This window comes from Seriola aureovittata, chromosome 11 (genome assembly GCF_021018895.1).
Source record: "Seriola aureovittata isolate HTS-2021-v1 ecotype China chromosome 11, ASM2101889v1, whole genome shotgun sequence".
Lineage (NCBI taxonomy): Eukaryota > Metazoa > Chordata > Actinopteri > Carangiformes > Carangidae > Seriola > Seriola aureovittata.
In genome coordinates, this window is record NC_079374.1 from 3,805,779 (window position 1) to 3,827,432 (window position 21,654).

Here is a 21,654-nt window from a genome sequence, read left to right on the forward strand (position 1 = left end):
AAATATTGTATTTTTTACTCACTATAATTATTTGACAGCTTTAGTCACTTGTTACTTTAAAAACTAGAATGGCACTCAGTGGAGCACATAACCTCCTTGATGAAGGTAATTAGTTTTTTTCCATACAAAAGATAAAATATGATGTTTCATTATAGATTTAACTACCCAACTGTACATACAGGTATAGTGGTAACTGAGGGGTTGATTGACAGAAAATTTGTTGGTTTTTTGAGACTCATTTTCAGTCATTTGTCAAGCAAAAATGCCAAACATTTTTCAAGATTTTAGCAATTTGAATATTTTTTAATAATTTTGAGTTTTGGACTATTAATTGGACAAAACAAGACTGTGAAGATGCCACCTTGGGCTCTTGGTCAGTATGATGGATATTTTTATAAAACAAACGATTCATCAATTGAGAAAATTCATTCACGAGATTAATTCATGATGAAAATAATCATTAGCTGTAGTCTTATATAATCTCCATCATCTTTGTTAATTAATTTGAGCTTCACCATAAGAGCTGCCAGCAGGGGGCGCACTGACATTAACTCAGCATGAGTAAATAAACAGGAGGAAGAGGTTAATTACTTTGGACCTGCTGCACATGAAATCTTTAGGTCAGCTGTGTTAGAGCAGCCAGATTTATAATGCTTTCTTTTTTGCCAGGTTTTTGGAGATTTTTTTTCTTTGCTGTTTTAGCCAATTGTTGGAGATTCTGTCTGTTGTGGATTTGGCTGGTGAAGTCCTGGAGAAGGTGTGAAGTTGGTTTTTATCACCTGTTCCTATTAGATCAAGCCAAACTGGTGAGTTTCTGAGTTTTCATACAGTTGTTTACTAGTTCGTCGAATTCACTATCAATAGTTCCTGTTTGATATTTACCTGAACTGAAGAAAACTTTAAAAATGTGATGATCCTCAGGCGAGTTCCGGAGTCACAAGGAGTGTTTTTTTCTCTGATTTCTAAGCGGGTTTCTGGACGTTTACTTGTGATGCACGTGGGCAGAGAAAGATATCCCTTGGAAAAGTGTAAGTTATAAAGACTATATAAATATGTGTGTCATGTCTGTGTGTCCAGATGAGAGTTATGACTCTGATTTTTTGACATAATCGGGCATGAAGCGTTTTCAAATTGCCCGCCTTAAGTGCCTCAGTAAGCGGAGTCAGTGCTGGAGCTGTGAAGTGAAAAACTACATTAACTAACTTCCGGTTGTTTTGTAAAACACCTGAATGCACCTGTCCCGCTCATCTCACACAGTATCTTTGACTTATGTCTCTTTGTGAAGCCAGTCACTCGTGGTATTTATGGTTATTCGGAGTAAATTAGCCAAGAGGAAACTTAATGGTCCTCTGCTTATTATGTTTTGGGCAAAAAGCGATCGGCGACATTTTTGTTTTTGTTTCATGGAGTTGCTTTTGTCATTTGTTCCTCACTTAAAGGCAACTGGTAAGTCTTGACTGTTGTTGGTTGTGTTTATCAGACAAATGATGTTTTATAAATGTGGAGTGACGGGTTTAATCTTTTGTCAAGCTAGGACATTTCCCGGCTGTGTTTTGGATGGTTTTTATGAGTTTAAGCGGGAAAAACTTTAAACGGCCAACAGCTGATCAGTCAGGTGATTAGGTTGTTTTAAAAGGTTTATCCTGCTGTTTGTTTGGTTTGATGACTCAAATGGGTAACAACAAAAAAAACCCAATCAATTTTCAAAAGTATGCTAGCAGTGGGGCTAATGTTGCTAAACTCCCCTAGCTTAATTGTTGCAGACTGTTGTATGTACTGTGATGTTGAGTTTCTCAGTATTTGCATAATTTTCAGTATGAGCTCATTAACATTGCAGTCTCTATAGAAAACACCTGATGTTACCTGGATGGTACCTTGTACCCTCTGACAGAGTTGTGTGGCCCTTGACTCTGTTGCTCTGACATTGCACATCTGTTCACAGCTGGGAGCTGTTGCAGTCTTTGGTCTGGACTTGTTGACTTGCAGGTTCCTGCCCTGTTTCCTTCTGTGTATTGGTCCACATTAGTCAGCTTACTGTCTTTCTGCTCCACTTGCTTGGCATACACGTGTTTTAGCATTAGGTAGTGTGACAAACCTGAGAACCTATTGTAATTTATTCATTCCTTTAAATTGGATTGAAACAATCTGGTGTCATTTTACCTTTAGTCTGTGCTCCAGCAGAATTATACATGTATATTAATTGGCTTTTTTCTCCAAAACAAATGTCCATCATCTAATCAACATTATGTTTTAACTCTGTTTGTACTGACCGTCCTTAGTAGTAACACCTAAGCTATTCCTACTTTGTAAGGTCAAAATATTACAAACATTTTCTCTTACTTAAATAACCAAGTAGGATGATTGTGTGGCCTTGATGGTGGTATGCACTCTGAGTGATATTAATTTCTGTGTTTAGATGTTGAACCCTTTGTGTTTTCCCTCATATGACACAATATCTTTGCAACATAGTCGTGGTTTGAACATTTTATTTATCACAAGCGTCTGGGCAAGAAAACGGGCGATATTCCTGCTTCTCTGTTGCCTTACACAACTCTTTATGACAGGGATTGAAAGCAATGAGTTTTCCGACCTTTAACCTCTCTAAAATTGTAACTTTCACTTCATACGGTGCCTTCAAGAGAGCTTGTTTGCCCAATCTACCAATATCTTATTGACTGTAACTAAAGTTTCTGGTAGCTCAGAGTTCACAAGTTTGTGATGTACAGATTTTAGAAATAGTGTGTCCACTTTTTTTTGTTCCTGAACAGAGGTTTGAAATGGAATTAAAACAGAATCATATACCATATTTGAAAAACAAGATAACGCCCATCTTTGTTGACAATCATTGATGTTACCAACAGTTTTCCCACAACTTAAGATACTCGGAAAGCCAACCATATCATACACACAAGAGATTTGGTTGAAAACATGACCATACAGATTTAATTTGAAGGTAATAATATAACTTTTTGTATTCACCAAGAGCGGAGCGTGTTGACTAGTGTGACTTTTTTGGTTTAATATGATGTGCAATATGCTGTCACTGCGCCACTGCATCTATCATCAGATGTCACAGGAAGCTTAAAAACAATGACTCAAACATATTTGAAAATCAATCTTCCACACTTCCTCATGTCCCCCAAATTTTCAAAGCCTGGGAAAAATCTAATTCGACCTAGGTAAAAACTCTAGAATCTGCACTTCGGTTTGACTCATTTATTTTAAATGCAACAGCAGGCCTGACAGTGTTGAACTGTATGTTGTTCTTGAATGTCACTCAGATGCACCATGATGTAGGCCTTGTGATTATCTTCCTGCAGGACTGTGGGCAAAGGAAGTACTTCTCTTGGATGAATTCCCCCTTTACGTCTAACAATAATACAAAACAGACAAATTTGAAATGAATTGAAATCATTTTTTTTTTTTTTTTTTTTTTTACCAGAATGGCACATTAAAATTAAATCAGAGTGCTTCAAAAACAAACGATTGCACATTAAAAATCAAATAATCCGGAGCAGTAATATCACATTTTTGGCATCTGTGCTGTTGCACTGGTGATGGTAACGGCATGCTGACAGATTTTAATCTAGAGGCTGCAAGGGAGATAAAAACAGTAAAACAGGTTCAGCTGCACATAAAGTGTAAAAAAAAAACTATTAAGAGGAAATGATACAGCCTTTATCAGCTGATCTAAACAGTTATTTCTTTTAAAATGACAGACCATGATTCTGTAGCTATAAGAGTGTGGAAGGATGCTTGGATATAGCAGCAGACTACTTGACTGACAGGGTTCATCCAGCTGGCTACCTAATCGGATGTAGCCGTCACAGGCTAACTAACGAGAATACTGCACTGACTAAGACATTTTTCAAACATGTTGCTAAAACCAGAGTCAAATTATGTACTGATTTACAAGCTAGACTACTAGATTGCTGATTCCCAAACTGACCCAGGTTGTATCCACTAGGCATCTTTCTCTAAGTGCCACTGCTTTTTAAGTGCTTGCACCTGCCTCCTGGCATCAGTTTTTTTTCTATTATAAGAGTGGTCTTACTTTTGTGTTTTATATGGGAACCTGCACTTTAGGTTAATGTCAGTAGTGTTAGAAAGTAGTGAAAAATCCCCAAGTGCCCAAAGGTTTTGAATTTTCTAGTTTGGATGATGGAAAAATAAACAACAAAATTCATAAGAATACAAAAACAAAACTTGTTGCAGATTCATTTGCTGTCGATTGACCAATCAGTTAATGGTTTCAACTCTTAAGTATGATCTGGTTGAAATTTGGTTAAAAGATGCCCAGTGTCACTCATTCATAATAATACATATCACAGTGGAAGAGGCTGGAGTTTAAAGTTACAACATAAATGTAATTGTAAGTACAAACAGAGACAAACCACTGGAATTACTACAGGACAGAAATGAGATGTGATTACTGGATATGGGAGCTCATTAATTCAATAGATGATCAACAGAAAATTTGTCTGCAACTATTTTGATAATCAGCTAATTGTTTCTGTCATTTTTAAAGCAAAAATACCAAACATGAATTTGAGGATTTGAATATTTTCTTTGTGATACGCATCAGTGAACTGAATGTCTTTGGGTTTTGGACCGTTGGACAAAACAAGACATCTGAAGTCATGACTGTGAACTGTGGGAGATAAGAGGCATTTATCACTATTTCATGACATTTTATAAACAAAACTCTTCAGAACTCTCTACATGAAAATAATTGTTAGTTGCAGCCCTAGTTTCAAATGTAAAGATCTGAATGGGAGACTCCTGCAATTGCATGAGGCCTCTGTTGTCTGGCAAAGTATACCTTGACCCATTCTAATACGAGCTCTCATGATGATTAATGAGAAAATTAAGGCCTAAAGAGGAGTATAATCTCTTGATTTACAGGTGTCTAAGACAATCACTCTCACCTATGTTAACTTCTGCTTCTTGTGCCACATAAGCTCCTCTTACATTTGCTCCAAATTAGGATTTTTCTGGCCACAGTGTCTGATCAAATTGGCAGTGTGTGAATGGTAAACCTAAACTCCAGGCTTCAAAACTTCAAAAGAGTGGCATCACTGAAGGTAAAGTTTCAGCAGGATATGATGTTACCACACGAGTGTTTCATTTTTCAGGCACTTGTTCACCCAGGCTACTCTGATCACTAAACGCTAAGTGGACTCACACCTTTTAATAACTAACGAGCAAAGTCATTGACCAGTCGTTACGATGACAAACAAGTGACTGATTTATTAACTAGCAAATTGATGATCACCTTCTTTCACACAGTTCATTGTAGCTGACTAGCTGCTTGGTCTACAAGCTATCAAAACACTGACTGCAAAGCTGACTGACTCACTGATGAATTCACGGAACAGAGTCTGTTTAAACAAGGTGGTAATCAAGTCTGTCATGAAAACGTGGACATTTGTTTGATGTCGCTGACTGACTGATGTGCAAAGGCTGAGCTCAGACTACAGGAGGTTCTGGTCCCAGAGTCAGATCTGATTAAAATGAACAAATTGAAATCTGGATGGGTTATGTGGACAGCTGAGAGGAAGGAAAAGTATGTCTAAATGTGCAAGACTAACTTTACAGAGGGAAGGGAAGACGTGAGAATAACTTGATGTGTAGTTCCCTCTGGTGTTATAATTGTAATCTTGGTTGGGATTTTAGAAACACCTGTAATCTGAGCACAACCTTACAGGGTGGTTCTCTAGCTGACTGACAAAAAGTGTAAAATCAGTGTGCATTTAAACATCAAGTCTTATCCTTGTAAGTCAACAAAAATCAGCCAAGAAGCTCTGATCTAAAGAAATATGTTTAGATCACATGATCTAAATATATAAACTCAGTGGAACTAGCTGTATGCTAGTTTGGTAACCAGGTCAACACTTCATCATATTTTTGAGAATACAGACCCATGTCCAGTCAAACTCATTCTCTTCTGACACTTCTTAAAAACTTAAAATAATTATAATAACAATATCTTTCCAGTATTAAATAATCTTATATAAAAACACACAAAAAAAGTTTGAAATAAATGGCAATGCTCCCTCTAAGACTGCCCCCACCCACAGCCCCCCCAACCCCTCAACATTTCTGTACACGCCATCTCGCTTTCGCGTCCTTCCATTAATCCCTCCTTCCCTTCATCAGTAACGTTACTTCCATTGCCACGGCTCCATGCAGTACCAGTTATTTTGCAGCAAATTGTCTCTGTTGCCGTTGTCGTTCAAGTCTTGTCTTTTGTATATTTCAATGCAAAGCTGCACAGACATTGTGAAAAAAGCTTGATAGGTGATTTTCTGGCTTGCTTGTATACAGATATATATATACATATATATATATATGTATTTTTGCTCATGTCATTGGATTAAACATGTATTGGTAATGATAGTAATAATGAGGATAATAGGAACAATCATAATCTGAGATTAAGAGTAGGAAACACGGTTTGCTACTTGCTCGGAGATCCAAGGGTGGATGGTTTAGGATGAGGAGAGACGGACAAGTCAAGACAGACATCGATTATTTCTTCTCTGCAGTAACGATGAGACCTAAATAGTCAGTTCAGTTCTTTAGGCTCCACCCAGTGTCCTTGCTCCCTACCAGTCACTGGTCAGTTTGGTGCTTTGGTCCCTTTTTGGAGGAGCGGGAGGTGGGCCTCGCCGCAGCGTTGCATAGCCTGAGATGTTGGCATGTTTGGTGGAGTGGGAGTGCGTGTGGTGGCGAGACAAAGTTTGGGAGTGTCCCCGGACGCCCTGCTGCTGCTGCTGCATTAGCTCCGGAGGGGGTGGTGGGAGGAGCGCCATGTCGTCCATGGTGCCCACAGGGTCCATCTTAGAGGAGATGAGGTGGGAGGAGGTGAGCGAGCCATGGCGAGACACTGACTTCCGCTTAAGAGTGCGATTGAGGTCTTCCAGGAAGTGAGGCTTTAGTGCCAGCGAGACCGGCCCTGCTGATTTCGGGGAGGTGGGGGGGACGGGAGAGGAGGAGGAGGAGGAGGAGTATGAGGACAGGGAAGGAGGTGGTGTCTGAGACAGGGGAGGCGGCGAGAGGGGCATTGAAATTGTATTGTCATACTGGGTCGTGTTGCTGCTCCGCCGGTTCAGTGTTGGAGGAGGGACTGCCCCCTTTTTCAGTGAGCCTTGTTTCCATGACGACGATGACATGGAGGAGGTTGCTGACTGTTGATGCGGCTGCATCTGAGGCTGGGGGTTCACCACAGCGACCTTAGGGGTCTGGTGGAACTCTGACGGGTGGGGAGGAGGAGGGAAAAGCTCAAAGTCACTGGGGGGAGGTGGGAAGTAGTCAGGAGACTCAAGGTGAGTAGGCTGGGAGGGGGGAGGTGGGGGAGGAGGGGATGGGAAGTCAGACGGCTGATGGTGCTGGCCTGTTTGTAGCCCCTGGAGCGCCAACGGGAGGTTCGCTAAGTTCAGCTTCCCCGGCTTAGGGAGCGGAGCAGGAAGCGCAGAAGAATCTTTTGAAGGAGACCCAGTCGCTGACGAGGAGCTTGAGGACGTACCCGTTTGAGGAGTTTGGCCAAATTTGTTGACCAGGCTCTCCACCTTCTTTGGCCTCTCCTCTTGAGTCTCGCCTGAACTGGACCGAATGGAGGAGGCTCTTTGTGGGGTTGGTGGAGGCCCTCGCTTGATGGATCCTGTGGATGAGGTGGAAGGCGACTTCTTTATAGGGGAGCCTGTTCTGGACGAGGATGAAGAGGGAGGAGGAGGGAAATCTCCTAAGGAGCTGTCAGGAGGAGGTGGGGGGAACTCTGGGGACTGTGGCGCCACAACACCTCCTGGCTGCCATTTTGGTTTGGCCTTGACGGCAGGAGGAGACTGAGGAGCAGAGAACTTAGATCCTTCCATGGAGTTGGAGGCAGGCAGAGAGGAAGGGGCAGCATTTCCTGGGAACTGATTGACAATCTGTTTGACCAAAGAGGAGGTAGCAGCTGCAATGGAGACGGAAGAGGAGGAGGAAGGAGAGAGGGCAAGGTTTTTGGAAGAGAGACTGTGCTGCTTTGGCAATGTGGGAGGTGGCTGATTTGGGGAATGACCTGTTGAGAAACTCTGCTGCTTTTTAACTGGCCCGTGGCCACTGTGGAGCGGTGTGGGTGACACAGGTGAGAGGGCAATGGGAAGGGAAGAGGGACCAGAAGGTTTGGGAGCAGTTTGAGGGGGAAAACCACCAGTAAAGGTTTTTGGAGGTGCAGGAGGGGGCGCATTGGGGGAAAGAGGCCGGAGAGCTTGCAGGGAAGCAGGAGGAGAAAGCTCAGCCGGAGGTGGAGGAGGAGGAGGAGAGTCATCGTCGGGTACTCCTGGGCTGAAGTCATACACCATGTTGGGAAACTTCTGTGCCAAGAACTGCTGGAGGCCAGCGTTGGAGAGCTGAGGACAGGAGTTGAGGATGGGCTCTGGAGGGAGAGGAAGCAGCAACCCATTGGCCTCCAGGCTCTCTGGTGGAGGAGGGGGGAGGTAGGAGGACTCCTGCATCTCCTCTTCCAGCGGGGGTGGTGGTGGCAGAGCAGAGGGGCTAGATGGACCAAATCTCAACGCAGCCATGGCTGAGCCAGGAGCTGGCAGTGTGGGTGGAGGAGGCGGGGGAGGAGATGGTGGTAATGGAGGGGAGGTGCTGTAAGCGGCTGGGAGGGTATTGTAGTTTGGTTTTGTAGACTGGATGGGGAGGGATGGTGGGGTGGCTCCTGGCAGCTGTGTCCTGGACTGGTTCTGGCTCTGCAGGCGAGCCAGTGTGCTGTACTTGACATATGAGGAGGTAGGTGCTGACTGATGGGCCACACTTGCGATAGGGGGAGGAGGCGGAGGTGGTGGAGGCGAGGGAGGTGATGGGGAGGAATCCTCAGATGGGATGAGGCCGTCGGTGTAGCTGGTCCGGGAGGGTGGGGTCTGAGGCTGAGAGAGAGGGAGGGGTTGTGGAGAGAGGGAAGGTATCTGGAGAGGGATAGGTCTACTGATAGGGTCTATCTTCATCATCTGGAGAAAGGAACAAGAAATGGGAGCGCAAGAGGAGGAAGAAGGGGGAAAGAAGGAGAAGGTGGTAAGGAGAGAGACAGAGAAAGGGGTGATGGGAGAGAAAGAAGTAAAATTACAACAAGTCATAAACAACTCTACCATTGTCATGTTTCTGAAAACCAAACAATTCAAGACAAGATTAGGGATGGGTTCCGATAGTTTGTTCCATTTTGAATCCAAGTTGGTGAAATGCATGTTGAATCAGCTTAAATGTTCAAAAGTCAACAAGTCAATGAGTCCTTTGTTTAAATATCTAACGTTCAATGGTGTTCAAAGTAAGAACTTGCGGCATTTTTGATAACTACTGCCAGTGTAACACCATATTCTGCGTTCTGTAACAGTGAAACAAGTTCACCTACAGGTAATATTTAGTGAGTTGTGCAAGGAAATAATCAGCAGTTTATTCAGTTCATTCAATGTTAAAATAGAATATGCACTGTGTTGTTGTTACTTTAGCTGTTATTGTTCCTGAAGCTGCAGACAGGCCCCCAGTGAGGAGAGGGTTAGGACAGGATTGATGAACGTATATTTTCCTTCCCCACCACAGAAAAGGATAAGCAATTTGAAAAAATGCAGATTCAGAACTTGGATTCAGATTTGAGGAAATGCTATTGAACCCAATCCCTTGACAGGATGCAAGAACTCAATGAACAAACCAGTGCAGTCTGAGAACACACATCCATTTAAACTCCAAACACATCGTGACGATGAATGAGGTCAATCACAATCTGAACACAAACTTTCCCACTCAGTGAAAACATTCTGATGACATCCTGAGATACTATGGATCAACTAAGGTCAATCAATGACATTGTATAATATGTGTATGATGTAGAAAAGTCATTGTATATGTCAAAAAATTTTATTGTATAATACGTCATAAAACTGTCACTGCCTGATATGTCATAAAAATGTTGTATAATATAAAAATGTCATTGCATAATATGTTGTAAAAATGTCATTGTATAAAATGTCATGAACTTATATATGTCATATATATATATGTTTCGCATAATATCTCAAAAATGTAGTAAACTATAAAAATAACTGTTAGGTACAAAAATGACAAAGTATACTTAGACATAAAATGTCATAGTATAATAAGGCATAAGAAGGAAAAAAAAACGTCATAGTATAGTAAGGCATAAAAACGTATAAAAAAATCATAGTATAGTAAGGCATAAAAAGGCCAAAAAACGTCATTGTATGGTAAGGCATAAAATGTCATAGTATAGTAAGGCATAAAAATATCTTAGTATAGTGAGGCATAAAAAGGTCGAAAAACAGTATACTTAGGCATAAAATGTCATAGTATAATAAGGCATAAGAAGGAAAAAAAAAGGTCATAGTATAGTAAGGCATTAAAACGACTAAGAAGATCATAGTATAGTAATGCATGAAAACGTCAAAAAACTACATAGTATAATAAGGCATAAAAACGTCTTAGTATAGTGAATCATAAAAAGGTCAAAAAATGTCATAGGATTGTAAGGCATAAGACGTCATAGTATAGTAAGGCATAAAAACGTCTAAGAACATCATAGTATAGTAAGGCATAAAATGGTCAAAAACATCATAGTATAGTAAGGCATAGAAAGGTAAAAAAACATAGTATATTAAGGCATAAAATGTCATAGTATAGTAAGGCATAAAATGTCATAGTATAGTGAGGCATAAAAAGGTCGAAAAACAGTATACTTAGGCATAAAATGTCATAGTATAATAAGGCATAAGAAGGAAAAAAAAAGGTCATAGTATAGTAAGGCATTAAAACGACTAAGAAGATCATAGTATAGTAATGCATGAAAACGTCAAAAAACTACATAGTATAATAAGGCATAAAAACGTCTTAGTATAGTGAATCATAAAAAGGTCAAAAAATGTCATAGGATTGTAAGGCATAAGACGTCATAGTATAGTAAGCATAAAAACGTCTAAGAACATCATAGTATAGTAAGGCATAAAATGGTCAAAAACATCATAGTATAGTAAGGCATAGAAAGGTAAAAAAACATAGTATATTAAGGCATAAAATGTCATAGTATAGTAAGGCATAAAATGTCATAGTATAGTGAGGCATAAAAAGGTCGAAAAACAGTATACTTAGGCATAAAATGTCATAGTATAATAAGGCATAAGAAGGAAAAAAAAAGGTCATAGTATAGTAAGGCATTAAAACGACTAAGAAGATCATAGTATAGTAATGCATGAAAACGTCAAAAAACTACATAGTATAATAAGGCATAAAAACGTCTTAGTATAGTGAATCATAAAAAGGTCAAAAAATGTCATAGGATTGTAAGGCATAAGACGTCATAGTATAGTAATGCATAAAAACGTCTAAGAACATCATAGTATAGTAAGGCATAAAATGGTCAAAAACATCATAGTATAGTAAGGCATAGAAAGGTAAAAAAACATAGTATATTAAGGCATAAAATGTCATAGTATAGTAAGGCATAAAATGTCATAGTATAGTGAGACATAGAATGTCATAGTATAGTAAGGCATAAAAAGGTCTAAAAACATCATAGTATAGTAAGGCATGAAAAGGTAAAAAAATCGTCATAGTATAGTAAGGCATGAAAAGGTAAAAGAATCGTCATAGTATAGTAAGGCATAAAAACGTCTAAGAACATCATAGTATAGTAAGGCGTAAAATGTCCTAGTATAGTAAGGCGTAAAATGGTTAAAAATCGTAATAGTATAGTAAGGCGTAAAATGTCATAGTATAGTAAGGCATAAAAATGTCAAAAAATGTCATAGTATAGTAAGGCATAAAGAGGTCAAAAAACATCATAGTATAGTAAGGCATAAAATGGTCAAAAACATCATAGTATAGTAAGGCATAGAAAGGTAGAAAAAACATTATAGTATATTAAGGCATAAAATGTCATAGTATAGTAAGGCATAAAAACGTCTTAGTACAGTGAATCATAAAAAGGTCAAAAAAGTTCATAGTATAGTAAGGCATAAAATGTCATAGTATTGTAAGGCATAAAAACGTCTTAGTATAGTAAGGCATAAAAAGGTCAAAAATCGTCATAGTATAGTAAGGCATGAAAAGGTAAAAAATTGTCATAGTATAGTAAGGTATAAAAAGGTCAAAAATCGTCATAGTATAGTAAGGCATAAAAAGGTAAAAAATCGTCATAGTATAGTAAGGCGTAAAATGTCGTAGTATAGTAAGGCATGAAAAGGTAAAAAATCGTCATAGTATAGTAAGGCATGAAAATGTCTAAAAACATCATAGTATAGTAAGGCATAGAATGTCCTAGTATAGTAAGGCATAAAAAGGTCAAAAATCGTCATAGTATAGTAAGGCATAAAAAGGTCTAAAAACATCATAGTATAGTAAGGCATAAAAAGGTCAAAAATCGTCATAGAATAGTAAGGCATAAAAAGGTCTAAAAATATCATAGTATAGTAGGGCATAAAATTTCATAGTATAGTAAGGTATAAAAAGGTCAAAAATCGTCATAGTATAGTAAGGCGTTTAATGGTTAAAAATCGTCATAGTATAGTAAGGCGTAAAATGTCATAGTATAGTAAGGCATGAAAAGGTAAAAAATTGTCATAGTATAGTAAGGCATAAAAAGGTCTAAAAACATCATAGTATAGTAAGGCATAAAAAGGTCAAAAATCTTCATAGTACAGTAAGGCATAAAAAGGTCAAAAATCGTCATAGTACATATAGGCATAAAATGTCATAGTATAGTAAGGCATAAAAAGGTCAAAAATCGTCATAGTATAGTAAGGCGTAAAATGTCATAGTATAGTAAGGCATGAAAAGGTAAAAAATTGTCATAGTATAGTAAGGTATAAAATGTCCTAGTATAGTAAGGCGTAAAATGGTTAAAAATCGTAATAGTATAGTAAGGCGTAAAATGTCATAGTATAGTAAGGTATAAAAAGGTCAAAAATCATCATAGTATAGTAAGGCATAAAAAGGTCAAAAATCTTCATAGTATAGTAAGGCATAAAAAGGTCTAAAAACATCATAGTATAGTAAGGCATGAAAAGGTAAAAAATTGTCATAGTATAGTAAGGCATAAAAATGTCTAAAAACATCATAGTATAGTATGGCATAGAATGTCCTAGTATAGTAAGGCATAAAAAGGTAAAAAAATCGTCATAGTACATATAGGCATAAATTGTCATAGTATAGTAAGGCATAAAAAGGTCAAAAATCGTCATAGAATAGTAAGGCATAAAAAGGTCTAAAAACATCATAGTATAGTAGGGCATAAAATTTCATAGTATAGTAAGGTATAAAAAGGTCAAAAATCGTCATAGTATAGTAAGGCGTTTAATGGTTAAAAATCGTCATAGTATAGTAAGGCGTAAAATGTCATAGTATAGTAAGGCATGAAAAGGGAAAAAATTGTCATAGTATAGTAAGGTATAAAAAGGTCAAAAATCATCATAGTATAGTAAGGCATAAAAAGGTCAAAAATCTTCATAGTATAGTAAGGCATAAAAAGGTCTAAAAACATCATAGTATAGTAAGGCATGAAAAGGTAAAAAATTGTCATAGTATAGTAAGGCATAAAAATGTCTAAAAACATCATAGTATAGTATGGCATAGAATGTCCTAGTATAGTAAGGCATAAAAAGGTAAAAAAATCGTCATAGTACATATAGGCATAAATTGTCATAGTATAGTAAGGCATAAAAAGGTCAAAAATCTTCATAGTACAGTAAGGTATAAAAAGGTCAAAAAACGGCATAGTATTGTAAGGCATAAAAAGGTCTAAAAACATCATAGTATGGTAAGGCATAAAAAGGAAAAAAATCGTCATAGTATAGTAAGGCGTAAAATGTCATAGTATAGTAAGGCATAAAAAGGTCAAAAATCTTCATAGTACAGTAAGGTATAAAAAGGTCAAAAATCGTCATAGTATAGTAAGGCATAAAAAGGAAAAAAATCGTCATAGTATAGTTAGGCATAAAATGTCATAGTATAGTAAGGCATAAAAAGGTGAAAAAATGTCATAGTATAGTAAGGCATAAAAAGGTAAAAAAAAAGTCATAGTATAGTAAGGCATAAAAAAGTAAAAAAAAGTCACAGTATAGTAAGGCATAAAAATGTCAAAAATCGTCATAGTATAGATTGGCATAAAACGTCATAAAAATGTATATCATGAAAATGTCATTGTATACTTTGAAAATGTCATTGTATAATATATCATGAAAATGTATGTCATGAAAATGTCATTGTATGATATTTAATAAATATATGTCACAAAAATGTCATTTTATTATTTCACATAATATCTAAAAAATGTCTTATAGTAAGGTATGAAAATGTCATAGTATAGTAAGGCATAAAAAGGTCAAAAAACGTCATAGTATAGTAAGGCATGAAAAGGTAAAAGAATCGTCATAGTATAGTAAGGCGTAAAATGTCCTAGTATAGTAAGGCGTAAAATGGTTAAAAATCGTAATAGTATAGTAAGGCATAAAATGTCATAGTATTGTAAGGCATAAAAATATCTAAAAACTTCATAGTATAGTAAGGCATAAAAAGGTAAAAAAACATCATAGTAAAGTAAGGCATAAAATCGTCATAGTATAGTAAGGCATAAAAATGTCTAAAAACATCATAGTATAGTAAAGCATAAATTGTCCTAGTATAGTAAGGCATAAAAAGGTCAAAAATCGTCATAGTATAGTAAGGCATAAAAAGGTCTAAAAACATCATAGTATAGTAAGGCATAAAAAGGTCAAAGATCGTCATAGAATAGTAAGGCATAAAAAGGTCTAAAAACATCATAGTATAGTAAGGCATAAAATTTGATAGTATAGTAAGGTATAAAAAGGTCAAAAAACGTCATAGTATTGTAAGGCATAAAAAGGTCTAAAAACATCATAGTATAGTAAGGCATAAAAAGGAAAAAAATCGTCATAGTATAGTAAGGCGTAAAATGGTTAAAAATCGTCATAGTATAGTAAGGCGTAAAATTTCATAGTATAGTAAGGCATAAAAAGGTCAAAAATCTTCATAGTAAAGTAAGGTATAAAAAGGTCAAAAATCGTCATAGTATAGTAAGGCATAAAAATATCTAAAAACTTCATAGTATAGTAAGGCATAAAAAGGTAAAAAAACATCATAGTAAAGTAAGGCATAAAATCGTCATAGTATAGTAAGGCATAAAAATGTCTAAAAACATCATAGTATAGTAAAGCATAAATTGTCCTAGTATAGTAAGGCATAAAAAGGTCAAAAATCGTCATAGTATAGTAAGGCATAAAAAGGTCTAAAAACATCATAGTATAGTAAGGCATAAAAAGGTCAAAGATCGTCATAGAATAGTAAGGCATAAAAAGGTCTAAAAACATCATAGTATAGTAAGGCATAAAATTTGATAGTATAGTAAGGTATAAAAAGGAAAGAAATCGTCATAGTATATTAAGGCGTAAAATGGTTAAAAATCGTCATAGTATAGTAAGGCGTAAAATGTCATAGTATAGTAAGGTATAAAAAGGTCAAAAAACGTCATAGTATTGTAAGGCATAAAAAGGTCTAAAAACATCATAGTATAGTAAGGCATAAAAAGGAAAAAAATCGTCATAGTATAGTAAGGCGTAAAATGTCATAGTATAGTAAGGCATGAAAAGGTAAAAAATTGTCATAGTATAGTAAGGTATAAAAAGGTCAAAAATCATCATAGTATAGTAAGGCATAAAAAGGTCAAAAATCGTCATAGTATAGTAAGGCGTAAAATGTCATAGTATAGTAAGGCATGAAAAGGTCAAAAATCGTCATAGTATAGTAAGGCATGAAAAGGTCAAAAATCGTCATAGTATAGTAAGGCGTAAAATGTCATAGTATAGTAAGGCATGAAAAGGTCAAAAATCGTCATAGTATAGTAAGGCATAAAATGTCATAGTATAGTAAGGCATAAAAAGGTAAAAAATCATATAGTATAGTAAGGTATAAAAAGGTCAAAAATCATCATAGTATAGTAAGGCATAAAATGTCATAGTATAGTTAGGCATAAAATGTCATAGTATAGTAAGGCATAAAAAGGTGAAAAAATGTCATAGTATAGTAAGGCATAAAAAGGTAAAAAAAAAGTCATAGTATAGTAAGGCATAAAAAGGTAAAAAAAAGTCAGTATAGTAAGGCATAAAAATGTCAAAAATTGTCATAGTATAGTAAGGCGTAAAATGGTTAAAAATCGTCATAGTATAGTAAGGCGTAAAATGTCATAGTATAGTAAGGCATGAAAAGGTAAAAAATTGTCATAGTATAGTAAGGTATAAAGAGGTCAAAAAACATCATAGTATAGTATGGCATAAAAAGGTCAAAAATCGTCATAGTATAGTAAGGCGTAAAATGTCATAGTATAGTAAGGCATGAAAAGGTCAAAAATCGTCATAGTATAGTAAGGCATGAAAAGGTCAAAAATCGTCATAGTATAGTAAGGCGTAAAATGTCATAGTATAGTAAGGCATGAAAAGGTAAAAAATCGTCATAGTATAGTAAGGCATAAAATGTCATAGTATAGTAAGGCATAAAAAGGTAAAAAATCGTATAGTATAGTAAGGTATAAAAAGGTCAAAAATCATCATAGTATAGTAAGGCATAAAATGTCATAGTATAGTTAGGCATAAAATGTCATAGTATAGTAAGGCATAAAAAGGTGAAAAAATGTCATAGTATAGTAAGGCATAAAAAGGTAAAAAAAAAGTCATAGTATAGTAAGGCATAAAAAGGTAAAAAAAAGTCACAGTATAGTAAGGCATAAAAATGTCAAAAATTCTCATAGTATAGATTGGCATAAAACGTCATAAAAATGCATATCATGAAAATGTCATTGTATACTTTGAAAATGTCATTGTATAATATATCATGAAAATGTATGTCATGAAAATGTCATTGTATGATATTTAATAAATATATGTCACAAAAATGTCATTTTATTATTTCACATAATATCTAAAAAATGTCTTATAGTAAGGTATGAAAATGTCATAGTATAGTAAGGCATAAAAAGGTCAAAAAACGTCATAGTATAGTAAGGCATGAAAAGGTAAAAGAATCGTCATAGTATAGAAAGGCGTAAAATGTCCTAGTATAGTAAGGCGTAAAATGGTTAAAAATCGTAATAGTATAGTAAGGCGTAAATTGTCCTAGTATAGTAAGGCATAAAAAGGTCAAAAATCGTCATAGTATAGTAAGGCATAAAAAGGTCTAAAAACATCATAGTATAGTAAGGCATAAAAAGGTCAAAGATCGTCATAGAATAGTAAGGCATAAAAAGGTCTAAAAACATCATAGTATAGTAAGGCATAAAATTTGATAGTATAGTAAGGTATAAAAAGGTCAAAAAACGTCATAGTATAGTAAGGCATAAAAAGGAAAGAAATCGTCATAGTATATTAAGGCGTAAAATGGTTAAAAATCGTCATAGTATAGTAAGGCGTAAAATGTCATAGTATAGTAAGGTATAAAAAGGTCAAAAAACGTCATAGTATTGTAAGGCATAAAAAGGTCTAAAAACATCATAGTATAGTAAGGCATAAAAAGGAAAAAAATCGTCATAGTATAGTAAGGCGTAAAATGGTTAAAAATCGTCATAGTATAGTAAGGCGTAAAATTTCATAGTATAGTAAGGCATAAAAAGGTCAAAAATCTTCATAGTAAAGTAAGGTATAAAAAGGTCAAAAATCGTCATAGTATAGTAAGGCATAAAAAGGAAAAAAATCGTCATAGTATAGTAAGGCGTAAAATGTCATAGTATAGTAAGGCATGAAAAGGTAAAAAATTGTCATAGTATAGTAAGGTATAAAAAGGTCAAAAATCATCATAGTATAGTAAGGCATAAAAAGGTCAAAAATCGTCATAGTATAGTAAGGCGTAAAATGTCATAGTATAGTAAGGCATGAAAAGGTCAAAAATCGTCATAGTATAGTAAGGCATGAAAAGGTCTAAAAACATCATAGTATAGTAAGGCATAAAAAGGAAAAAAATCGTCATAGTATAGTAAGGCGTAAAATGGTTAAAAATCGTCATAGTATAGTAAGGCGTAAAATTTCATAGTATAGTAAGGCATAAAAAGGTCAAAAATCTTCATAGTAAAGTAAGGTATAAAAAGGTCAAAAATCGTCATAGTATAGTAAGGCATAAAAAGGAAAAAAATCGTCATAGTATAGTAAGGCGTAAAATGTCATAGTATAGTAAGGCATGAAAAGGTAAAAAATTGTCATAGTATAGTAAGGTATAAAAAGGTCAAAAATCATCATAGTATAGTAAGGCATAAAAAGGTCAAAAATCGTCATAGTATAGTAAGGCGTAAAATGTCATAGTATAGTAAGGCATGAAAAGGTCAAAAATCGTCATAGTATAGTAAGGCATGAAAAGGTCAAAAATCGTCATAGTATAGTAAGGCGTAAAATGTCATAGTATAGTAAGGCATGAAAAGGTCAAAAATCGTCATAGTATAGTAAGGCATAAAATGTCATAGTATAGTAAGGCATAGAGATGGTAAAAAATCGTATAGTATAGTAAGGTATAAAAAGGTCAAAAATCATCATAGTATAGTAAGGCATAAAATGTCATAGTATAGTTAGGCATAAAATGTCATAGTATAGTAAGGCATAAAAAGGTGAAAAAATGTCATAGTATAGTAAGGCATAAAAAGGTAAAAAAAAAGTCATAGTATAGTAAGGCATAAAAAGGTAAAAAAAAGTCACAGTATAGTAAGGCATAAAAATGTCAAAAATTGTCATAGTATAGTAAGGCGTAAAATGGTTAAAAATCGTCATAGTATAGTAAGGCGTAAAATTTCATAGTATAGTAAGGCATAAAAAGGTCAAAAATCTTCATAGTAAAGTAAGGTATAAAAAGGTCAAAAATCGTCATAGTATAGTAAGGCATAAAAAGGAAAAAAATCGTCATAGTATAGTAAGGCGTAAAATGTCATAGTATAGTAAGGCATGAAAAGGTAAAAAATTGTCATAGTATAGTAAGGTATAAAGAGGTCAAAAATCATCATAGTATAGTATGGCATAAAAAGGTCAAAAATCGTCATAGTATAGTAAGGCGTAAAATGTCATAGTATAGTAAGGCATGAAAAGGTCAAAAATCGTCATAGTATAGTAAGGCATGAAAATGTCTAAAAACATCATAGTATAGTAAGGCATAGAATGTCCTAGTATAGTAAGGCATAAAAAGGTCAAAAATCGTCATAGTATAGTAAGGCATAAAAAGGTCTAAAAACATCATAGTATAGTAAGGCATAAAAAGGTCAAAAATCGTCATAGAATAGTAAGGCATAAAAAGGTCTAAAAACATCATAGTATAGTAGGGCATAAAATTTCATAGTATAGTAAGGTATAAAAAGGTCAAAAATCGTCATAGTATAGTAAGGCGTTTAATGGTTAAAAATCGTCATAGTATAGTAAGGCGTAAAATGTCATAGTATAGTAAGGCATGAAAAGGTAAAAAATTGTCATAGTATAGTAAGGCATAAAAAGGTCTAAAAACATCATAGTATAGTAAGGCATAAAAAGGTCAAAAATCTTCATAGTACAGTAAGGCATAAAAAGGTCAAAAATCGTCATAGTACATATAGGCATAAAATGTCATAGTATAGTAAGGCATAAAAAGGTCAAAAATCGTCATAGTATAGTAAGGCGTAAAATGTCATAGTATAGTAAGGCATGAAAAGGTAAAAAATTGTCATAGTATAGTAAGGTATAAAATGTCCTAGTATAGTAAGGCGTAAAATGGTTAAAAATCGTAATAGTATAGTAAGGCGTAAAATGTCATAGTATAGTAAGGTATAAAAAGGTCAAAAATCATCATAGTATAGTAAGGCATAAAAAGGTCAAAAATCTTCATAGTATAGTAAGGCATAAAAAGGTCTAAAAACATCATAGTATAGTAAGGCATGAAAAGGTAAAAAATTGTCATAGTATAGTAAGGCATAAAAATGTCTAAAAACATCATAGTATAGTATGGCATAGAATGTCCTAGTATAGTAAGGCATAAAAAGGTAAAAAATCGTCATAGTATAGTTAGGCATAAAATGTCATAGTATAGTAAGGCATAAAAAGGTCAAAAATCGTCATAGAATAGTATGGCATAAAATGTCCTAGTATAGTAAGGCGTAAAATGGTTAAAAATCGTAATAGTATAGTAAGGCGTAAAATGTCATAGTATAGTAAGGTATAAAAAGGTCAAAAATCATCATAGTATAGTAAGGCATAAAAAGGTCAAAAATCTTCATAGTATAGTAAGGCATAAAAAGGTCTAAAAACATCATAGTATAGTAAGGCATGAAAAGGTAAAAAATTGTCATAGTATAGTAAGGCATAAAAATGTCTAAAAACATCATAGTATAGTATGGCATAGAATGTCTAGTATAGTAAGGCATAAAAAGGTAAAAAATCGTCATAGTATAGTTAGGCATAAATTGTCATAGTATAGTAAGGCATAAAAAGGTCAAAAATCGTCATAGAATAGTATGGCATAAAAAGGTCTAAAAACATCATAGTATAGTAGGGCATAAAATTTCATAGTATAGTAAGCATAAAAAGGTCAAAAATCGTCATAGTATAGTAAGGCGTTTAATGGTTAAAAATCGTCATAGTATAGTAGGCATAAAATGTCATAGTATAGTAAGGCATGAAAAGGTAAAAAATTGTCATAGTATAGTAAGGCATAAAAAGGTCTAAAAACATCATAGTATAGTAAGGCATAAAAAGGTCAAAAATCTTCATAGTACAGTAAGGCATAAAAAGGTCAAAAATCGTCATAGTATAGTAAGGCATAAAAATGTCTAAAAACATCATAGTATAGTAAGGCATAGAATGTCCTAGTATAGTAAGGTATAAAAAGGTCAAAAATCGTCATAGTATAGTAAGGCGTTAAATGGTTAAAAATCGTCATAGTATAGTAAGGCGTAAAATGTCATAGTATAGTAAGGCATTAAAAGGTAAAAAAATTGTCATAGTACGTATAGGCATAAAATGTCATCGTATAGTATGGCATAAAACTGTCAAAAATCGTCATAGTATAGTAAGGCATAAAATGTCATAGTATAGTTAGGCATAAAATGTCATAGTATAGTTAGGCGTAAAATGTCATACTATAGTAAGGCATGAAAAGGTAAAAAATTGTCATAGTATAGTAAGGCATAAAAAGGTAAAAAATCGTCATAGTATAGTAAGGCATGAAAAGGTAAAAAATCGTCATAGTATAGTTAGGCGTAAAATGTCATAGTACAGTAAGGCATAAAAAGGTAAAAAATCGTCATAGTATAGTAAGTTGTATAGTTAGTAAATAGTATATTAAGGCACAAAAGGTAAAAAATTGTCATAGTATAGTAAGGCACAAAATGTCATAGTATAGTTAAGCATAAAATGTCATAGTATAGTAAGGCATAAAAAGGTAAAAAATCGTCATAGTATAGTAAGGCGTAAAATGTCATAGTATAGTAAGGCATAAAAAGGTAAAAAAAATCTTCATAGTATAGTAAGGCATAAAATGTCATAGTATAGTAAGGTATAAAAAGGTCAAAAATCGTCATAGTATAGTAAGGCGTAAAATGTCATACTATAGTAAGGCATGAAAAGGTAAAAAATTGTCATAGTATAGTAAGGTATA

The 21,654-nt window shown here is 34.9% G+C and overlaps 1 protein-coding gene across 5 annotated transcripts in view; it reads right to left on the reverse strand.

Annotated features, from left to right (window-relative positions):
* Window positions 1-2,469: 2,469 nt before the first annotated feature.
* The window catches only part of raph1a (Ras association (RalGDS/AF-6) and pleckstrin homology domains 1a), an 80,528-nt gene continuing 61,343 nt past the window's right edge, over window positions 2,470-21,654 (reverse strand). For all 5 annotated transcript variants that reach the window (XM_056389008.1, XM_056389010.1, XM_056389006.1 and 2 more), the window contains one exon: window positions 2,470-8,996. In XM_056389008.1, coding sequence (XP_056244983.1) covers window positions 6,609-8,996 — 2,388 coding nt within the window. In that variant the 3' untranslated portion in view covers window positions 2,470-6,608. The remainder of the gene's footprint in view (window positions 8,997-21,654) is intronic.